This window comes from Parasteatoda tepidariorum, chromosome 4, assembly GCF_982258835.1.
Source record: "Parasteatoda tepidariorum strain Cologne lab strain chromosome 4, Ptep-v5.0, whole genome shotgun sequence".
NCBI lineage: Eukaryota > Metazoa > Arthropoda > Arachnida > Araneae > Theridiidae > Parasteatoda > Parasteatoda tepidariorum.
In genome coordinates this window covers 43,931,936-43,955,421 of record NC_141758.1, presented here as the reverse complement: position 1 = coordinate 43,955,421, position 23,486 = coordinate 43,931,936, and the positions used below count along the sequence as shown (strand labels likewise).

The 23,486-nt window shown below is 27.5% G+C and overlaps 1 protein-coding gene across 3 annotated transcripts in view; it reads right to left on the bottom strand.

The window, feature by feature from the left end:
• LOC107451805 (lysine-specific demethylase 2B) overlaps nt 1-23,486 on the bottom strand; it is a 43,307-nt gene that overhangs the window by 7,318 nt on the left and 12,503 nt on the right. For all 3 annotated transcript variants that reach the window (XM_087161016.1, XM_087161015.1, XM_021147955.3), the window contains exons 2-15: nt 22,671-22,809; nt 21,295-21,373; nt 20,991-21,037; nt 20,733-20,905; nt 18,825-18,931; nt 16,758-16,851; nt 14,821-14,974; nt 13,850-13,965; nt 12,045-12,473; nt 11,875-11,967; nt 11,297-11,377; nt 8,907-9,143; nt 6,390-6,635; nt 1,722-1,958 (exon numbers count right to left, since the gene is read on the bottom strand). In XM_087161016.1, coding sequence (XP_087017142.1) covers nt 1,722-1,958; nt 6,390-6,635; nt 8,907-9,143; nt 11,297-11,377; nt 11,875-11,967; nt 12,045-12,473; nt 13,850-13,965; nt 14,821-14,974; nt 16,758-16,851; nt 18,825-18,931; nt 20,733-20,905; nt 20,991-21,037; nt 21,295-21,373; nt 22,671-22,743 — 2,166 coding nt within the window. In that variant the 5' untranslated portion in view covers nt 22,744-22,809. The remainder of the gene's footprint in view (nt 1-1,721; nt 1,959-6,389; nt 6,636-8,906; nt 9,144-11,296; nt 11,378-11,874; nt 11,968-12,044; nt 12,474-13,849; nt 13,966-14,820; nt 14,975-16,757; nt 16,852-18,824; nt 18,932-20,732; nt 20,906-20,990; nt 21,038-21,294; nt 21,374-22,670; nt 22,810-23,486) is intronic.

The following is a 23,486-nucleotide window of genomic DNA, read 5'->3' as shown; positions in this document are numbered from 1 at the left end:
TTTACTAATTAAATTACCAACCAACACTAATTCAAGAAAAACTTTGATTGCAATATTGCATTTTAAAATTGCATGAAAATGAATCTCAACATTGGATTTTTAAATCAAGACAAAATGAGTCACGATACAGGATTTTAAAATCTCATGAATATTGAAATCTGATATTGGATTTTAAAATTGCATGAATATGAATCCCGATATTGGGTTTTAAAAACTTTTTAATACGAATCGCGATGCATGATTTTTAGATTGCATGAATATGAATCACAATGCAGAGCTTTTAAATCCTGCATAGATACAAAAATCGATGTTTGATATTACAAATGCAGGAATACAAATCAAATTATTGGATTTTAAAAATGTGTGAATTTGAATTGTGACATTGGATTTTAAACTCTTGTGAATCACAATACTGTATTTTAAAAAAACGTTTTCTAAATCATGTGAATATGATTAGCAATGAATAACTTTTTAATTAGGTAAACACAGAGATCAATGTTTGATATTCAAAATCAAGTGAATACGAAACGTGATAATAGCGGATTCCGGAGCAGTTCCAAATAATCAAAAATCTGTGAAACCGCCAATATTGTATGTATGTAAACATCTCGTTAACAGGATTTAGCAAAAAATTCGAAATTTAAATTTTAGAATGAGGAATTTCATGAAAATATAAATGGATTATGTTTCTAATTAGCGAAAGCTCAAGAACTAATGATCTTAAGAAACGCAGCATTCAGCGATATTCCCAGAAAAATCATTTGCTCTGCTCGCAATTTTTAGATTCAGAAGGATGATACAAAAATCCTGGAATTCCGGGATACAATCACTCCGGATCACTTTTGTTCCATAAATATGCAAACATAATTAAAAAAAATAGCTACCTATTTTAAACATTTAATAAAATATTTTACAACTCTATTTAATATGCAAATAAACACTTAACATCCAAATGTTATTTAGTAATTCATCTAAAAAATAGATTCCCCCCTTTGCTTGCCTGTAATATGATAATGAATGGCATACTTCAGCATCATTTACATTATTATCATTGTTTAGTAGTAGATAAAATTTATGGAAGAAAAGGAATACAAATGATGAATGGGCTGCATAAAGAATAAAAAATATGCAAAAAAATACTCTTGATTTAAATTTATATCATAGTGGAACTTTAATAAAATAATATGCCATGAAAAAATTCAAAATGAATTTCAAATAAAGACTACCACAAACCTTGCTTTTATTGTAAACTTCAATTTATATGGGGGGTGTTAACTTTAACCCTTTCCTTCTCACTCCAATGAAAATGGAGTGAGGTTTCGCCCTCTATTTCTCGCTCCCGTGATATTCCCGGGCTGGAGTAATGCGCCAATAAGAATGAAACTAATTCATTTCTATTGCCCATAGAACATTTTATTTCTCATTTTACACAGCAGATGGCAGTACCAAGATATTTTTAAGGTGACTGTAGATAGTTAGTTTATTTTAAACTAGATGTCAGCACTAATCAAACACCTGTATAAAAAAAGAGGCACTTTTATGACCGTTTTCTTAAAAATTAACCGATCGTTAAGGGGTTAAAAAAAATGAATGATGCTTACGAAAAAAATGAATGAAGCTTAAATCAAAAATTGAAAAATAATTATAAATAGTCACATTTTATAAAAATTTTCTACACAGAAAATAAAAATATAACTGCCAAAAAATGATACAATACATACTTTTTTCTTTTGAGGCACCAAATCTAAAGGTTCACCATCGAATATCCTTTTATTAACTGCATCAGTCATGTCAGAATGTAAATGACTTTGATTAACTTCAATTTTCATATGATGCAAGTCCATAACTTCTTGAGCATCACTGATAGCAGAGCAGTCCATAATACCATTCTCATTACTTGAGATGGACAATCTAGATATATCACCACCTTTGGTATTCTTTCCTTTCATTTGTCTCGGCTATATAATAAAATATTTACATTTTAGTACATTTTACAAAATAAGTCATTAGGAACTGCCACTGTGAATAATTAAATTATTAACAGTAGATACATTTTAATTGTAGATAAAAGAAAAATTAGAAGAAACATTTATACTTAATTAGGTTAAAATCAGAAGTTTTAATAAATCTCACAGAGAGTAATATCAAACCATAAAACTGTGAGGGCAATTAATTGTTCAAAGTCTTTTAAATATGTTCAAACAAGTCTTTTAAATGGAAAACTAAAAAATTGAATATGAAGATGCAGCTTCATAGAAGAATGAAGGCCTAAACTTTAAATTCATTACTATAGGTGGGATGAAGAAAAATATTTATGTCAGAGGACCTACCTGCATTGGAAAAAAAAATTTCTAAATAATAATAAACAAATAAAAAATTTAATAAAAATTTTTTTAATGAAAAAGTTGTAGAAAAGCTTTAAATTCATTACTATAGGTGGGATGAAGAAAAATATTTATGTCAGAGGACCTACCTGCATTGGAAAAAAAAATTTCTAAATAATAATAAACAAATAAAAAATTTAATAAAAATTTTTTTAATGAAAAAGTTGTCGACCTTATAATTAGACAAAGGATATTTGAAATTGTAATATTTGGTTGCAACTTCTAGGGTCAAGAAAACTATTCAAAATCAATAATTCAAAGAGAATTTTATAAATGATAATAATAGAAACTAGTACTTGTTATATTAATAAAACAATAAAATAATGGTGACCTTGCAAACCCTATTGACCAGTTTTTCACTCTAAAAGTCAATTAGTCTTCATCCTGGGAAAAATCAAATTCAAATTGAACAGAGAAATTGCTTAATTTAAGTATAAAAGAAAATATTAATTAAAAGGAAATAAATCAGATACATCAGGATAGTGGCTTTTGAAATTTGAAGAAAATAAAGAGGAAAACATCACAACAAAGAGGTAAACAAAAAATAAGAGCAATGCTTGCTGGTTTGTAAACTCACTGATTAGTGAAATCAGTCATTTATTGTCAAATTTATGAAACTTAAGGGAATCGTTAGACAATAACATTGGAGTCAGTGGCGTACGCAAGGGAGGGGTTTAGGGGTTTGAACACCCCCTTTGAGATCAGACAAAATGGCAAAAATAAAAATTTTAGTAGAAATTATGCGGGTATTATTTTTTAAGACTATATATTTTTATTTGCCTTATGCCTACCTTTTTTTCTCACGGCATTTCTCAGAATACTGAAAAAAACATTTACTATAATAGGGTTGTACTTTTGAAACCAAATTCACTGTTATGGACTGGTTTCTTTCTGTTCTGCCAGTCGCGATAGTTTTCGAGACTGGCTGTCATTCGCGAGGTCTTTACGCGATGATTCTGGAATCTTAGACGTTCTGTCGTCTTTGAGACAATTCGAGAATTTTGGAATGCGGTGAAAAATTATATAAAAGGGGGAACGGAGTTCAATGTAAGTTTTTCTGCTGTACAGAAATGTGATACTTCTGTTGAAGAAAACGTTTCTAGCATAACAAAATCTGATGAATGTGGCCCTCAAAGTGTGAGAGAGTGGCCCTCAAAGTGTTACAGTAGAGAACCAATTATCCGGGATGCCTGGGACCATCGCTATCCCGGATGTCTGAATTTCCCGGTTTTCTGGATCGACCAAAAAGTGTCGTTAATCGATGTTTTATCGAACCCGAATTACAAGGAAAAAGTGTAATGCATAAAGTAAGAGAAAAAAGAAAGGTACTCCTAACTTTAAAAAGAAGAAAAAAATGGTAGAAAAATAACATTTAAAAGAATAAAAAAATTTGTAAGTTTAGACAAGAAGAACAAGATTAAAAAATACAAAATTCTCGTATTTATTTTTTAAAAATAATTACAATTCCTAAATTAACTAATATAAACAAAACCAATGGTTAAATAACGCAATATATTTCATACCTAATTATACGGGGGAATCGATAAAATAAAAGGAAAGCTTATTAATCTAAATAAAAACACTTGAAAATTATCGAAACGATAGTTAAAAAAAGCACAGCATAAATATTGAAACCCGGAACAAGGCAAGATCAACGGAATTTTAAAATAAACCTAATGATAAAATTTATGAATAAAAAGAATTAATTTATTGAGTGCGAAATTTATCGCGAAAAGAAAAAAAAATCAAACTTAGTGGAATCAGAAAAACAAAGCTGCAATCTGCTTCAGAAAATAATCCTATGTTTAAATTAATAAACAATTCTCCTTTTATTTATTTTTTTTGTTGTTGATAAAAACACGATATTTAATTACAGCAGATGTGATTCTACGTCAATAAAAACTTGCAAATGATACCGCACTTGAATTTATTCAGAAGAAAAAGATTTTATTTTTATTAATCGATGTCAAATAGATAAATATATTTTTCTCTTTCATCTTCTGTTCACTGATATGCATGCAATGCATTTTCCCCACCCCCCTCGTAAATTAAACAAAAAACAAAATCAGCATGCCACACCCTTGAGCTTGATTGACGGCCTAAAGGAGAAAATAAAACATTCCTCCCTTCCCTGCCTTCAAGGTCACGGAGGAAATGACGTTTCTCTGGGTAAACGGGGGGAAAAAATTCTCCCCTTCCTTACATTTTCCTCTACTCAACTTCAAGGATGAGTTCATTTCCGCTTTTTTTCATAATTGTTCTAGTTTAAAATGGCGGGAAAACCGATCAAAATTTTTCCCGGTTTTCTGGTTTCCCGGTTATCTGGATACCGGATAAATGGTTCTCTACTGTACTTTCCACCCATATGACATTGGACTTTTTTCAGAAGATATTACATGCAAGAAGATATTACATTATGTTCTTAAACTTAAAAAATTAAATCAAAATTTAACTAAACAATGTTGTCTAAATAAAAAGTCAAAATTGTCTAGCTGTCTAAATTAGGGAACTAATAGTGCTTTATTACATAATCGAATTTCTTTTAGTAGCTTCAGAAAATTATGAACACCCCCCTTGAAAAAATTCTGCGTACGCCACTGATTGGAGTTAAGATTGATTGTTAGGTTAACTGCTCTCAGATGTGCAAAGATTGTTTTCCACCTTCAAATAAATGGCATTATTTTGGAGGTAGATGGGTTTATCTAAGTGTTCTGTGTGTTTTTAAATGGTAAATTCATGAACAATTTTACTAATACTACATACCTATATATCTATCTTAGGGTTTATCACAGAGTTCCTTGTGTTTTTTAATAGTAAATTCATAAACAATTTTATTAATACTACATATCTATATATCTTATCTTAGTGTTCCTTGTTTTTTTTAATAGTAAATTCATGAGCAATTTTACCAATACCACAAACCTATATAAAATTAAGCAGTATATACACCTTAAAATTGCACTACCATGAATTTCTAATTCTTTTGTAAACGCTAACTGTATATATTTCTGTGTTATTGTGTTTTAGGATACGTCACATGGTGATATCGGCAACATTGCCGATATTCGGGAGGGCGATAAAGTTAGCAATCAGTAGTAGTAGATTTGGCTTGACATTTTTTAAAATCGTATCACGGAGATGTAAATGGAAGTATGAGAGAATCAAACGAATTGAATGATCTAGGCAAGATTGTATTGGAGGTGGATACTTGATGTTGCGATGATGATTTTTGTTAGCAGAGATAGGAGAAGTGCATTGATGCAATGAATGTTTTATTGGTCTTTTGTTTTTCTATGCAACATTTTCTGCTGAAATCTAAGTATTAAATTTCAGTTTAAGGTTTGAATTTCGCGAGACACTTTAGTTTCTGCGGAATAAATGTTATAGTAGGCATTATTTTGAATAGAAAGTTGAATGTCTGTTAAGAAAAAGATATGTTGTGAGCAATAAGAGTTAATATGATTGTGGACTCAATTTTTTATTGTTGTGCATTTGATAAAAGAATGACTATAGATAAATTTCAGTTTAGTATCAATGTATTTTGAAGAAAAGGAAATTTTAAAGGTAAGTAACTTCAAAATGTATCTCTTTTATATGCCTCTAAAGTATCATCAAATAATAATTTTGTGTCTATAAATTGCTATAAGTTTAGTTTTTTCAGTTTCGCTCTTTTTATGCCACTGCTTGGCATATATCTTTTAGGTATACACTACACTGGTGTTTTTTTAAGGTTAAATGCAACCTTATACATTTCAGTAATCTTTTGCATTTATTTTATAGTTATAGGTAACGATCTTCTATTTTTTTTTAAAAACAAATTCTTGGCAACTATCATAAAAATATCATTTTAACATTGACAACAGTTTGGTAACAAGCTTAAACACATCACAAAAGAATTTTTCAATCACGCCACGCATGTAACATATTACTGATACATAGTTTAACAAGTTAGCACCCGTATCTTAGTAAACATTAAAAAAAACACAGTAAATACTAAAAAATTACCTTTATCTGATCTGGTTTGCCATTTCTACAACATTTAGGACACTCCCAACTATTGGGTAGGTCATCATTTATGCAACTTTCCATGGGAAGGTCAGGATTCTTCTCTTGTAAACATTTTGGATGCAATATTTCCCAACACTGTGAACATTCCATAAGACTAGAATTTTCGTTTTCTGGCGGATTAGTCAACTTGTCCCAGCCATCTCTGCCACAAATCATACAGCAGGCTGTATGTGGTAAAACAGGCTGAAAAAAAGTGAATGTGCACAGATGTAATATTATTACTCACAATTACAATCAAAAGAATAATTAAATCAGTTTTAAACAATTAGCAGTTTAGTCGCATTTTGTTATCCTTTTATTTCAATGTATATCGATAATTTATTGTATACAAATACACTGGGGATTCTCCATAGTGAATCCTAAAATTTACTTACTTAAAAATTACTTTTAAAAATATTACTAAATAAAAAATTTAAAAAGGTGAGATTTTTGTAGTTTTTTATTCGTGAATGTCAAAATTTTTTGGCAGAGTGATAAATTTAATAGAGGAGTGAAAGTTTCAAAAATTCTTAGGGCTGAAAATTATTAAATGAAAAGAAGTAAATTTGAAGTCTTTAAAGTAAATTAAAATTAGATCTCTAAATTGTAAAAATAAAAACCAATTTTTCTACCAAAATTGGTCATTAATGTTGCCACATGTGAGCAATACTAACTTGCATAATTAAGACTAATAGTTATAACTTAAGATATAAAATTCTCTCACTTAATTTATGAAACTAATTTTCATTCATTAGATAATAAATGGTAGTTTGCTTTGTAATGTAAATATGTAATGCTAATTAAAAGGTAACTTAATCGGAGTTTCTTTCGAATTTAAGAATTTTTCAGTTATTCATTTTTTTAAAATAAAAATATTATTTATACTATAATTACTATTTTGAATTTAATAATTAATATTTTGAACATGTGATTTATGAAGTTGTACACTTAGTTCAGTAGAAAACAATAAATAAAGGAGACTATTTTCTTGTCTTAGTGCCGAATATCACGTAGAATGACTCAGTTGAATTTGAAGTAATGGATTTTTTAAAATTTTATCTCATGCCATTTCACTCAGTCTTAAATTTTTTTAAAAAGTTGGAACTCTATCAAAAAAATTTTATCCTTGGTTCAAAGCAAGGCCTATATTCATTTTATTTATATTATAGAGAAAAATCATGCTCTTTTTTACTCAATATTTTAGATTTAACTGAAGAATACATGATTATGCATATGCAAACAAAGAGAATCTAACCACCAAATTGTTGTATAAAGAAAAACCTAATTAATAGGGTTTCATAAAAAGCATCAGGTGACATTTAGTTTCCATTTTATAAATGAGGAGATTTTCCAAGTAAATACAGAATAAAATACTGTTTGAAATAAGTTACTTCATAGCATTCAACTTTCATATATCATCACTGAAAAGAATTACGCTAGCAGTTTCAGAATTTAAGAGGACAGGAATAAAAATTCCACACAAGGAACTAAATATATATACAGTTGGACCTCTATTTAACGAACTTCCATTTTGCAAATTTCTCTATTTTGAGAATTTTTTCAAGGAACCACGAACATTTTGGAAATTTCATAGTGAAATAACTTCCAAATAGCAAAGTGAATTTTCTATTCAATGAACTTTTTTTCGAGATCCACTTTTCCTATTTTCCAAAATGTTTCAGAACATTTCAAACTTTTTAACGCATTTTATGGGGGAAATGATCTCGAATTGATTTTCGAAGCCACTTCACTTTTAGAGAAAGCAGTAAAATCCCTTCCCCTTTTTGTTTGCATTTCAAGCAAAAAACTCGAGACAAAATTAACGGGTCTGATCAGTAGTAGCCATTAAACTTAAGAATGCATGGTAATGTATGTTTCAAATTACTTTGCAATTATAATTTTATACAGCAAATAAATGCAGCTATAATTTTATACATAAATTCAGCTTTTTTTAGTTGAAAATTTTATAACATGGTTGTGTAACACTGGATAATGTTTTGCTCTATTCTTGCTTTCCAAGCAGATTTCTTTTTAAGGCTAAGATTTATAAAATAAATAGACTGATTGATTGAATGTAGGGTTTAGTGGCACAAGATCCAAATTAGGACAGGCTGTGCCAAACAGTGTGGTAAAATAAATAAATAGTAGATACTAGTTTACAAGATAAAGGTGTATCGATTGCTATTTTAATTATGTCTAGTGTTTATGAATTTAAAACCATTTTTGTGTCGTTTAAGTATTTCAAAAGGTGATTTTCCATTTAACGAATTTTACACATAACGAACTTAGTATCGGGATTTAGCGACTTCGTTAAATAGAGGTCGGACTGTATAGATATTTTTTTCTTCTTCAAACACAGACTCTAGCAATCAACATATCTTTCACAGAATCAATCATATAAAATCTCTACTATTCACAATTTTGCTTTGATCTAATATTACATTCATTGATACAAATAATAGAAAAATCACTTACTGCCATACACTGCCGACTTATGCAAGATTGCTTCATTCTACCTGGCCCACCGAATTTCTTCATATCCTTGCAAAAATGGCATTCCCCGCAATCAGCTCTTAAGCAAGCTTCACACTTTTTACACCTTGTTCTTCTCCTTCTAGCATTGCTATTATTACTACCTTTAGAGCCACCAGATTTAGAGCCTTTGGATGAGGAACCTGATGATGGAGCGGCTCGAGGTTTGGGCTTTGGTTTCTGGCACAAATAAAAAAAGCAAACATTTAATTATGAATAACTAACAAATTTTATATTTATTAAAAACAGATCACGCCTAAATGTAACAAAATAACCGTTACATTATTGATGGTGAGCAAATTTTTTTTTATATCATTCAAAACAAAGTATAACTGATTTTTCCGGTTTTCTGAATCGCTACAAAAAACCGTGCTTTTTATTATTAAGCCCAACTAAAAAAAAAAAAATAATAATATTTGGAAATAATCTTAAAGAAGAAAAAAAAACGATGAAGTAATACACTAATGATTATTTCCAAAATGATGGTAAGGTAAACATCTTTCAAAAAAGAAAGAAAAATCCTAAAATCTTATGAGGAAAAAAAAAAAAATTATTTTTTAAAGTTGGCGGGAAAATTTATCGAATTTCGTTCCCGTTTTTTGGTTTTCCAGTTTTCTGATTTCCGGATAATGGGTTCTGTACTGTAGTATAAAATAATTTCCAAGCCATTAAAATATATGTTTTGAAAGTTTATATATAATAGAGGTTAAAAGCATTTTAAATCTAATTTATTAAATCAAGAAGGAAATATTTTACTAGAACTTTATCTTTGTAAGAATAACGCTATTATACTGAGCTAACAAAACTAGTAAAATACAATTTTGAGAAGATACACTTAACCTTTTGCTTATGTCTGATACAACAACTGTACAAGAATGGCAGCGCTGTACGCAAAAGGTTAATGCTTAAATCATTGGAAAATTATAGTTTGAAAAGACTAATGTGATTTTAAAAAATAATGGGAATATTCTCATTTAATGTAATATGTAAACTCATCTAGATGCATAAAAAATGCAATAAAAAAAGATAATTTCAAAAAATTATAAGTTCTACAATATTAAATCATTAAAAGTCAATGGTAAGTACAATAATACTTTCTAATATCAATTAGACTAATGTATTTTCAGTATGATTCGAAACCTTAAGAATTTAGGGAAACATGAATTAAGCTAAAAATATCTGATGCTTATACAAATATTCATTTTAATTTTAAAGCTTAGAGTTTCTGAATGTTAACAACTTATATATATACTTATATACTAAAGTGTACAATTACTAACTAAATATTTACTTAAGCCATGAACTTAAACTGATAGTAATATAACACTAACAGGGGTGATTGTGAGCCCAACTCAAAAATCCTGAAAATTTCTTGAGAAAAATCCTGACGAATTTCAAAAAATTTATGTCTTTATAAATTTAAATCATTGATATTTTCAAAACATGAAATTTTCAATAAATTATATGCAGTGTAATTTAAATGTATGATTATTTATAAGTTTACTTTTATCTCTAATCACATTTATCATTCTACCAGAAAAAATATTTACAAATGAAAGAGATACCCAGCATAAATTCTAGTTCTAATATTTTTAAATAAAATATACAAGAATTTTTATACATAAATGTGATAGATGATTTCTTGAAACTTTTGGACCTTGGATATCCAGAAACTTCCGGATCGTAGTTAGCAAAAAATCTGGAAATCCGGATTTTTTTCCGGAACACAATCATCTCTGCACTAAAAAACATTTTTTTAAATTAACACCATATTCTAAAAACTGTTTTCAAAATATTTATTTAAAGTAATTCCCCCCCCCCCCAAATATACACTGAATCGCTAATTTAATGCAACCTCCCTCTCAAAAAATTTTTTGTACACATTCAATATTCATTTTGTTTTGAAGAAGAACATTTTCAATAGTGTGGGACTAGATAGTTGTGTACCTAGATATAAAAGTAAACATTACTCTACAAATACTCAATAGAGTTAAGATCTGAGAAAATGGAAGGCCAACAGAGTAAAGTCACATTTCTATCATGTTCTTCATATTAATCTTCTACAATGCGTCAGTATGAAAAATTCTATATAAAGTATTCACAAACACAAATCATAAGCATCACAGGATGAACTTGGTAAAAAATGATATCTATGTTAGATGTCTCATTCCTATATATAAAATAAAGATCCTAAGGCATGGCAGCACTAAACTGGCCCTTCAGTGGAAAAACTGAAAGTCAACAGCTTATTTGCATAAAATTATGCAGTTATCGCAATGAAGTAGCTGTTGAACACATAAGTGAATTAACAAAATACATAATTAACATAATACCTTAACATCAAACCAAAACAAAGATGGTTTTCCAGTAATAGCTAATCGTTGATCATCATTTTCATGCTCAGACAATAGAATCTGCAATTAAAACATAACATATGATTAAATAAAGAGACATTCAAAATTATATATAAAAAAGATCTGAGCATAAAACATAAAAATTACAGAAAGAAAAATTTTAAAAATTTATGTCTTTACAAAACAAAAATCTAAGTATTCTGAAAATTTTAAAGAAAATATTAAAATTAATAGGAATTAAACCCAATCAAAAGTAAAATTACCAAAGAAGTAAGATTTATAGTCTTCAAATCTCCCTGACAGGGTACATATTAAAAAGTAAATTAAAAAATAGAAATTGAAGAATGTTACCAGGCAATTAAAAAGATTTTGATGCTATTAACTTGCCTTCCTCAATAATGATTCTCCAGATTTTTTAATTTTTTTTTCATTACATAAATAATAGATTTATAATCTCTAATACGAATACTTTTTACCAAGGTATCTACTAATATACATTAAAGGCAATGAGTACTAAAACACCCTAATTAAAAGCCTTATACAGAAAAATAACTCACTTCCAAATCATTCAATAAACCATCAGGATTGCTTATATAAAGTGGTATTCCTTTTTTAGAAACTGGCAACCCTCTGAGCCATTTAAGAATTGCCTATAAGCAACAAAACAATTAGAATTTTCACACTACACTGTAATAAATTTTACTAATATATTTCCTTAAGAAGTTACCTTAAGACCATTGAATTCTAATCTTGTGATATGTACATGCTCTTTCAAACTGATTTTGCGAATATTTTCAACAGGTGTATGATTTGATTCCACTGGTTGAGTTACTGGATTGATCTCATCACCGTGATTAGATTCTGGCTTGACACCATTTACAGATTCCTGTTGAGAAGTATCACCGATTCCTTTAAAAGGGAAAGAGAAGTTCTCACCATTCATTGGCACAGTATTATGGGTTAAGGAAAGTGGTTTTTGATCTTTTTCTGAATTAGCTGTTAAATTTAAAGCATCCGTATGAGGATCTGTTCTGTGTATCACTTCACCACTTTCATTGCAAATTAAATAGTTTTTGCCCAGTAAACAATGAACAAAACGTTGAACAACGTACCACAGAATTTCAGTGTAAAATGGGTATCTAAACTTTACAGGAACCTGAAATGGAAAGAATAATTTTTTATTTTATTAATTGAGTTATGAAACAAAAAATAAGAATGCTGCATGTTACAAAACATAGTGTTTACATAAAATATTTTTAATTAAATATTTGAAACGTTTAATAAAGCAAAAATTACAAAATAAATTAAAACAAACTAATAAAAAACTAAAGTATATTTTGCCTATGTGAATAATAAGTTATGCCCCTAAAAGTGATATAAATCAGAAATTTTTTAAATAAACATTTTGACTGAGCACTAAAACATACATATACACGTATATGTTTGATAATCTGGTTATATAAATATAATGAATCAGGTTTGACAAGGCTTAAGTTGAGCAAGTTTTGGACAATTTCTTAAACATATAAGAAAAATAAGCAAAAATTTTTTTGCTATGCAAAGATTAAAATGATAATACAAGTAATTTATCAACAAATTTTGTCATAATTATAAAATTCATGAAAAGGATAATAAAGATATTAAAAATGAGATCTTTGTTAGTCTAAAATTTTCTTGGAATTAAGAAAAATCCAAAGAATCCCAGAAATAAAAAGATTTTAGAATTTTGTATGAAATTGAAATATGAGAATTTTTTAGACAGAAGACACTACCCTTTAATCTTAGTGATCTGCCAAGGTTATAGTCAAGTTTGTTTATTTTTTTGGTACGGAGTTTGGCATTTTTCACTCTCTTTCACACACACACACACAAAACATGAAAAACACAATGAAAAAAAGAATCAGAACAAACAGAACAATGAAAAAAAAGGGGGGAAATTATCCAAAAAAAGTAAAAAAAAAAAAAATTTAAAAAAAAAATTCCGTAAAATAAAGATATAATCTTTTCATCAGCCCACACGATTATATCTGCAAAAAAGTGTGCTTTCTAATATTGTATCAATATAGCCAAAGCATTTTTATTATTATTTCCTTCTTTTTGCATTTATTTATTAGGATATATACATTGATAGTTAACTTTCCTAATTTATGTTGTTACTTCAATTTTCCTTATTGCAAGGAACATCATTACAGCCCAAAAATTATTTCAAAATCGTGATTACTCAGGGTCCACAATGAATCAAATTTAACAATTTTAGATTGTAAAATTACTTTGCATTTGTTATCTGTCTTCCACAAAACAACATCAAAATACTAATTAATAGAGATAAATTTTTACAAGCATGCAAACATGAAATTTTTATTAAGAGAAAGGTTTAATTGTTGTTTATACAAAAGCTACTCAATTTTTGTTTTCAAACATATATCACACAGCTTATTAAAAATCAAAAATGTCATATTGGTTTCTGACAATACAATATAATCAAAACATTCTTCATCAGAAAATGAAAAGTAAAAAGCAATTATTACATACATGAGTTAAATCTTCTACTTCAGCTATACGTAGCTGCTTTTCAATTCCAAAATTGTGTAAAAAATTGCCACCAAACACTAAAGTGTCTTCAGGAGTGTACACAGCATGAATCCAGCCTGAAAAAAATATTTTAATCAATGTTTTAACAGACATAACTTTCAAATGCTCAATGCTTATAACAATTCTTAAAGAAAATGGTAATAAAATAACTTAAGTAATTATTGAATAAATTGCAATCCATAATGAAAAACTTAATTAAAGAAGAAAGTGTAAGGAAACATGATGACAACTTAGCAACAAGAAAAATCGCAAATAATCAACAAGATTTCATTTGTAAATTGTATAGCTCTAATATGATCAATCCCCTAAATCTTATAAAATATAAATAACTTAAAAGTATGAAGATTTAAATATTTTTGTATAGTGTAAAATGCATGTTATAAGACTACAACTAATTGCTTTTTCCTAACTAAGACAACTGACCATCAAATAAAATGATTTGACATCAATAATTCAATCAACTATAAATGTTTCTAGCTATAAATGGCATAAATGTATCATAATGAATAGAATTGCTTGATTACTAATTTCAGCAAGATGATTACATTTGATAACTGTTACCAAATCGACAGGAGACTGTGATCGTTTTTTGCAAATCGATTCTCTTTCCTTGGGATCACTATAAGAAAGTATACTCCCAAATGTGCATTCCTTGCTTACTCGAATTGAGCATGGCAGACTGTAGGAAAAGCGTGGGATCCAATACCGGAAACATGGGGCATAGCAAAATTAAGAAAACTGTAGTTCGTATGTTTAAATCGTAACAGTTGGAAGATTTGTATATATATATGATGAAATATAAATTATAAAAATAATACATAAAGTCTTCAATGGAAAAAAATATTTATAGGCAACAACTATTTACATAATTTTTTTTTTCTTTTAAAAAGTAATCAAAACACAATTATTACCAGTTGGAATGAAAAATGTGTCACCAGATTCTAGATGAACACGAGCACATTTCTCGACAGTATCACCAAAGAAAACATCACCCTGCTTCCCAGATAACACCCATGTTTCATAAAGAGCTAGATTTTTTTCTGTAGGTGGTATCAACCAAAATACCTAAAAGGAAAATGAAAATACAGTAAAATTTCAATGACTTATTAAATAAAGTAGACAATCAACTTAAAGGTCACATCATCATCACTTCGTAGAATTCCAGCCTTCTGCTATTCGCACGTAAAGTAAACAAAAATATTTCAGGAATATTTGTCAGGAATTTAAAAAATAAAATTTAGCATGACTGACAAATGCAAGAAAATCAATGAAATAATGAAACATACAATGCCGAAATCGAAAAGTCTGAATTTTATTTTTAAAACAGAACAAGACTAGTTTTTTTTTTGTTGAAGAGATTGAAATCTATTTTAAATGCAGCTTAATATATGAATATTCCTTTTTTAATGACTTTTCTATTTACCAATTGAATACATTTTTATTGACTTTTCTGTTTTCCATCCTTAATTAAATCACTGGTGATCCTACTTTAACTCAAACCATTCAGCTATTTCCTGACGATATGTTTGCAATTAACAACAAAAACAAAGCTCAATGATTTAATTCAACAAGGCTACTAAATAAATGGCTTACTTATGGCATCAAAATAACATATTCTGTGTGAATAGTAAATGTGTAATCCAACTATAGTATGAAATTGATTAAATAAATTTCAAGATAAAAATTTAAAATAATAAATCAAAATGGAAAAGTTCTAAAATTTAAATTTGTCTTATGTAAATAATTTAAATAAAAAGATAGAAACTAAAAATAAGCAAAACAAAATTTTAAAAATATGCATGTCAGCAAAAACAGCACTTCATCAGAGGACACAATGTCTGCTAACACACTGCAGCTCTAGTACTATGTTATTTTAACTAAGTATTATTTAAATAACAAATGCGTAATGTAATAAAATGAATTTAAAAAAAAGATCTAAAAGCACTTTTTACATGAGTTAGAAGTTTAAAAATTGATAGAAAAAAAACATTAAATTTATTGAATTTATATATTCTTCATTTTTTTAAATATTAGTACATATATATAGACATAATAATAATATCTTGTATTTCCTTTTAAAAATTACTGTAGGTTATTTAATCAGTTAATAAGTAAAAATGTACTAGATTGTGCATTTGTAAATTAGAAATTACAACATAAAAATTTTCACAACTTCATTATTGGAATTGGGGGTCAAATTGCATGAAAGTCAATTAATACAAGCCAAATCTTTCAACAAAAAATAAGCACCTTTTAAGTACTTTTTAAGAACTCAAAAATTATTTTAAGCACTATATACATTAACAAAATGCAAAATAATTTTCAAAGGCTTTACATAATCACGATAAACTAACTAGTTCCTGACAAAGTACTCTTTTCTTGATTATATTAGCCCTTATAAAAGATCAGGAAATTTTTTGGTTCCGTATCAGAGGGTGGAAAATGAAGTCTAAAATCGAAAATATCTTGCAAAATGCAACATAGTTGCACATGGTAGTGCAATGATCTCACCGAACTCAGTAGACACACATACGGATTTGCAAGTATTTCAACAAACATAAGGAAAAAAATCTCATTTCTCATTCATGTAAAGAAAAAAAATCTCATTTTTGAAAAGAGAAAATTAAGAACTTTTTAAAAACACCCAATGAAAAAAAGCACCTTTAAGGATTGTTAAATAACGAAAATCGAAAATAAGCACCTTCAAGCACTTTTTAAAAATGCTATGCACCATGTAATATATGAACTAAAAAAAAAATTCACTTCGTGAACATTAATAAGAAGTTTCAGTAGAACAATTGTCCACACACATAATATCAAATAGTAAGAGATAAAAATGACTGAAAACCTTTTTTCCTCGAAGAATATGGTACCAAACAGACGTTCCACCAAAATCAATATGAAAGTCTGTATAACATCCCTTAACACTCATAAGGCAGTACCTGAAAAATATTACAATTAATCATGAAATTGTTATAAAACAAAGCAAATTTACAAATAAATCATGCTTTTTGAGAAACTTCTTCAAATAACATCTAAATTCAGCCAAAATTTTAAAATAAAATTCTACACTCAAAATATTCTATCAAATAACAAAATCCCTGTTAAAATAGTCTTCTTTAATATCATGAAGAAAAAATTAACATCTATTAATCATATTTAGCAAGTTTATAATGAATTTCAATATTTTTAATCATCACATATGTTTAAAGTATTAAAATTTTTGTTTGTCTATATGAATTCAACACATTAAATCTTTTCCCTTATAGTTAGTCAGGGTGGCCACTCAAATCAGATTTCAAATTTCCCTGATTTTTCCAGGTTTTCCGGATAAAAATCTTAAAATTTCCAGGTTTTAGTTTCTTTATTCTAATAAAGTGTAGGCGAGAAAAGTGTCTATATTATAAAATATTTTATTCAAAATGATATTTTTTTAACATATCTTGAAAAAAATAATTTATTTTGACAATTTGGCAAGATTTTTTATTCATTTTTTAATGTTTCGGTACAAAATTTTGAATCAAAAATCATATATTGACCAACAAAAGAGTAAAAGTAAATATTAGTATATAGTTAGTTCCTAAAAAAAACCTTTTTTTAAAATTAAAATATGTTATAAAAGGTTAAAATGAAATAGAAAAAATTAGCATTAATGCAACAATTGTAACAATTTGTCGATAAACATTGCTGGTAGCGATTATAAAAAAAAATGTGTGATTGGTTGGTTTGCTGAGAAAAAATAATTCACAGATTTCTTTTAATGGGAATACAAAAGCTTTCAGAAAAAGAGTGCAATATAAAATCTATTATTATTATTAAATTATAACCAACTAATTTTTGGAGAATTTTATAAAGTTAAAAATACAAAAACATTTTGTCAAAATGGAAAAAAATTACCACGAAATCATAGGAACAAACTTAAGCCATAAATGGATTCAGCCCAAGGACAGAATTTAAAAACAGAAGCTAATATCCCTTCTTCCACCTCTACCACAATCTTTCCTAAATTGCACAGTCCATAGCGGTCAAAGATTTCCACATTCGTTTAGCAACAGTGGGTGAATTTTATGTGGCATTCTAGTTTAACAGAGCTGTAATGGAGCAAATTTTGATGCAAGCAAAATATTGCTAAGTTGATGATATTTAAACTGCTTGGAGATACATTTCCGTCTAAAAAAATGGGTATAATAGATGAAATAATTTAAATTAAGAAAATTAGTAAATAATTTACATTAGTGAAATTAAAAAAATTTCTAGCTTTTCTTTAAAATTCCCTGATTTTTCCAGGTTTTTATCCAAATTTCCCTGATTTTTCAAGTATAAAAAAAATTCCCTGATAATTCCAGGTTTTCAAGGTTTTCCAGGTGGGTGGCCACCCTGTTAGTACCTTATTGTAGAGTTAGAATCGAATTGTATCAAGAAAATGATTTTTAAGAGTTTTACAGTGCATAAATTAAATCAGTTTATCTGTAATCACCCAAAATTTACTGTGAAAATATAAATGTCTGAAGATTTTTTTTGCATTAACTTGCTTATGTTTCACCACACGTACGTTTAAACTTTGATTTTATTTCACCTATCATCAATATCTTAGATAACATTTTGTCCGTTCAAAAATTGATGAAAAAAATTATGCATGCACATAAAATGATTATTTAAATTGGATTAATTTGACTGTTATTAAAATTCCTTGTTTTTGCTTTCAAAATATTGTGCAATTATTGATATTTAAATTTTTCATATCGAAATAACTCTACTACCCTATTCATATTGAGGTAGAATTAATGATTAACAATTAATGATTATGGCTTATTATCTAAAACTTCTATTTCTTTTAGTAAATATTATTAAATAATAATTAAATTTACAAAAAAACTTGATACATTCTTGAGCATTTATTCAAGCGGATAATTACTTTTGAACTTTAGGATACTTCATTTCATCTAAAGAATTAGTTCCTTCAGTCTGCTGCTCTTTTAAATGTCTTGGCCACACCCAGTCTACCCAATCAACTTGTCGTACCTAAAAATTAAATAATCCTATTATGAATATTTATTAGAATATTTAAATAGAGTTAATATAGAAGAATAGTTAGAATATTTAAATTACAGTGCACCAAAAAAAAAAAATAATAATAATAAACAAAAAATAAAAAAACAGACCACCCTGAAGAATTTTTGATCTAAATGCGCTGATTTATAAGTGCAGACAATATTTTAAATTACGAAATCAGACACAAAAGCGCACTTTCTCTAAATAAACATACCCTTTTTTTGTTGACAGATCCAGATTTTTGACCGCCAAGATAAAGGGGGCAGGTGCAATCTAGGAAATATGATCCTACTCGTTTGTTAAGGAGAGTCATACAAATACTCCTCCTACATACATACTTCTTAATGTTAATTTTATTTTTTGCATATTTCGCTGTAACTGGAGAACTTTTTAAGCGAATTGAAAAATCTTTGAGCACAATTATAAAATTCATTTATCCAAAAATAAATCCAAGAAAAAAACACATTTTAGTAAATATTTATTATTTTATTTAGCTATAGTTAAAAAAAATTTGAACAGTAAGGAATACAATTTTTTACATCATCTTAAAGTGTCTAATTTTACATGGCAAAATACAAAATTTGAGCAAAATTGATTGAATGGGTTTTGAGAAATTGAGTTTTAAAAAGCCAAATATTTGAAAATTGATTTTTCAAGAACTATTCAACCGATTTTGCTCAAATTTTGTATTTCGCCATCTAAAATTAGATACTTTAAAATTATAAAAAAATTAACATACCTTACTCTTCAAAAGTTTTTCGACTGTCATTAAATAAAATAATAAAAAATAGTAAATACTTAGTGAAATATTTTTTGCCTGGAATAATATCTGGAAAAACAAATTTTATAATTGTGTGCAAAAAATTTTCAATTCACTTAGCTCGGGATATGGTGAAATATGCAAAAACCAATATTAATATTAGGGGGGCCAAACTTTGGGTCGCTCTCCTGAACTATTTGGATTAAAGGTTTAGAGTCAACAAAAATATATAAAAATAAAAATTCATTATTCATGAAATAATCTATATCTAGAGATAATTTTTGCCAAAGAAACATTCAATTAAAAAATGCTTAATGGTAAAAGAAATAATACTATTTGTCTAATCAGAGAAAGTACTTTTGTAACTTAAATATCATCCACACTAATTAATTAGCATATTATAGGTCACCTAACCATTAAGATTGAGTCATAGAACGTGAAAATCCGATCATTAAATCAAAAGTTATTCAGAGTAGCCCCTTTTTTGTGCACTGTACATACAGGGTGTTACAAAACTCATGGGCAAAAATTTAAGGGGTGATAGTAAACATTTAAAGAAGCAGTTTTTACCAAACAATGCATAGGCGGAGAACAAGCAGTGAACCACTAGGAAGTATCTGTTACTATCATACACATAAATTTAACTCTTTTACACTAACTGTAAAATAGCATTAGGTTTATTTATACTATCTGAAACAATTCAATTCAATGCAACGAATTGACAGAAACTGATACATTTACTACAGTTATCATAATGGTTTAAAAATTATTTCTGGAAGTGGAAAAAAAAAGTAGTAAAAACAACCATAGCAAAAAGAAAAAAAAAAGGATTAGAGTCAACAAAAATATATAAAAATAAGAATTCATTATTCATGAAATAATCTATATCTAAAGATAATTTTTGCCAAAGAAATATACAATTAAAAAATGCTTAATGGTAAAAGAAATAATACTATCTGACTAATTACCATAAGTTCCAAAACACATTCACAATTTATAACCATTACTTACAAGTGTAGGTGATTCTACATAGTTTTCAAGCCTAGTATGACTAAATTCTAAACTGATCACATTGAGCAACTGGTCTCTATTTGGATTCTCGAAATATTTACACCAATCTTTCATAGTCATTTCAATGTCTTTCTGTGTAGTTACGTCCATCACATCTAGCATTCTTCTGCTCCCTAAGAACAAATTGTTTTTTACAAAAACAATTTTAAAACTTAGAACAATATTTCAATTAAACTAATAAAGAAATCAAAGACTAACCAACACATTGGCGAACATCGTTTACTGTGAAATTAGCACTTGGCATTCTAAAAAATAATAATTTTCTTTCTGAATTGAAACACACAATTAATTTGCATACAATAATAAACAATGAGTCTAAGAAAATAATTAGCAATTTATAAATGTCACTAAATAGAAATTATTTAATTTAGCATGAAACAAATCATGATCAAGATTGAAAATTTCATTCTTATATACAAAAATTAGTCTTTTAAAGCATTGGCAAGTGAGCTTATAATTTCATTTTTATATTTCAATGAAAAATAAAAGCATTTTATTCTACCTCATGCCCAATCCGGCCTTGTCCTTAAAAAGTACAGGTTTCACAAATCCATGTTCTTGTAAATATTTCAAATTGAAATCTATAATTAAATTAAATAATTAAATATGCTTTAATCAGAAGTTTAAAACTCAAAACTTATAATTGTTTTTACAATATATTTATTATAAAAATACATAGTTAAAGTAATATGAATAAAAATGTTTTCTTGGTTATTTTTTTATTTCTAATGGCAAGATTAAAATAGACAATAAAAAAATAGAGAAAGAAAAAACATAGAGAACAAGAGAGGCGATGGTCTGTAAATCCAAGAGACTCCTGGCCTCCTAGTAGTGGTCCACAAGAGAAGGGGACGATTACATATGAAACTAGTAATTATATGTGTTGAAATAGAATTTCAACAGCTAGATTAAACTCTTTCTTCTTATTCTTCATTCATTCTCTATTATTTTTTGAATTTGAGCTAAAGTTATTTTGTTTTTTACTGTACATTTCTTTACATGTTAATGTTTTTCTTAAAAATGTCTCCTTTCAGCATGCAATATTAATTAATCAAAAATTTGTTAAAAGAAATTTCTTTTAATGATTTGCTGCAAATAAAAAAAATCAATACAACTTATGATATACTTATTATAACTAACATATATTTAAGATATAACTAAATAAAAAAACGATGGTTTGTTTAAAATTAAATTAAAATATATAAATAAAGATTTTACATTATTAGCATTAAAATAAAAAAACTTTTAATTAAAATATTTAGTTGTAATATAATATTTATAAGTAATAATTAAAATATTTAATTGTTTACAAAGACTTTACAATCATCTGAGCTCCATAATATTGGAGGTCAACTTTTTAAAACATTGTTTTTAAAGCTTGACATGTTTTATATTGTAATATGCTGAGAAGATTTGAAACTTCCCCTGTCATTTCATAAAACTGTTTACATTTTTTATTTCTCCCTCCCATCTTGAAGAAATTTAATTGTAAACATTGCAAAGTTATCTGATAAGTAATTTTTAATTCTTTTTTTTTTTTAATAAAATTCTTGCAAACTCAAATTGCTGTTATTAAGAGTTAGCACATGCAATTCTTTAAGAGCACTTTATGAACAAATACTTATATTTTCTTTATTTTAGTCTTAAATCATAATACATAAAAATTGTAATTGCCAAGAGGCAAATTAATGCAACTTAAAATTTAAAGTTTTAAAACTAAGGTTATTCAAGTCAATTCCACTCTGAATTACTATTTATAAAACATTAATTGTTTAATCTCTAAAGATGAATAATCAGAGATTTAGCAAAGTTTCAAAACTTATTTCTTTTTCATCTTTAGCACTCAAAAGCACAAAGTAACTATTTTTAAAAATATACCTTCTCCTTTCATTTCATCAACAAAACCACTTTCAAAGCGATCACAGGTGAGTTTTTCTTCAACGGAAAACATACGACGTCCTTCAATTTCTTCATCTTGCAAACAATCTTCAGTATAATGTTTCCGTTCCTTGACTCTCTGAAAATCAATAAAAAGTTTAAGAATTATTCAACTTAAATTTTATACATAAATTAATTTACTACAAATACAATTAGAATTCTTAAAAAAAATAAATGTAAATTAAAAATAGAATCTTTTATTTTAGTTATCTTTTCAGTGATTTTTTTAAACTTAAAATCTAGTTGTTTTTTTTTTCTTAAACTAAAGGATAGACAGCGAAACCTCCAGAAGAAACCACCTTTGTGTAGTGACCTCCTTTATTTATAACCAATTTTGGGACGCACAGAATTCTTCCCATAGACTTTGTGTGGACAAAAACCTTTAGGAGAGACCATCAAAACCTCTCCCAGAGACTGATTCAAACCTCCACATCAAATGTGGAAAAGGTCAAATAAGGAAACAAAAAAATTTCAAAACGAAGATATTAACAAAACAAATAAGTAGATTCAAATGTATTCAAAATATTCGTGGGTGGCCCTTATGAAGAGAACTCTTTTTTACGATCTCTAGACAACCTTATGTTGCAGTTAGAGTGCACTAAAGATGATGCTATCTATACCTAATTTATTTTTAGAGTTGAAAGTTAAATAAGAAAAATAGTTATTTTAGAATAAACTAAGCATTTCAAGCAAACAAACCTGTTCTTTTTTATAGTCAGCTAATTTTTATGATATGAAATTAAATACTAACTTAAA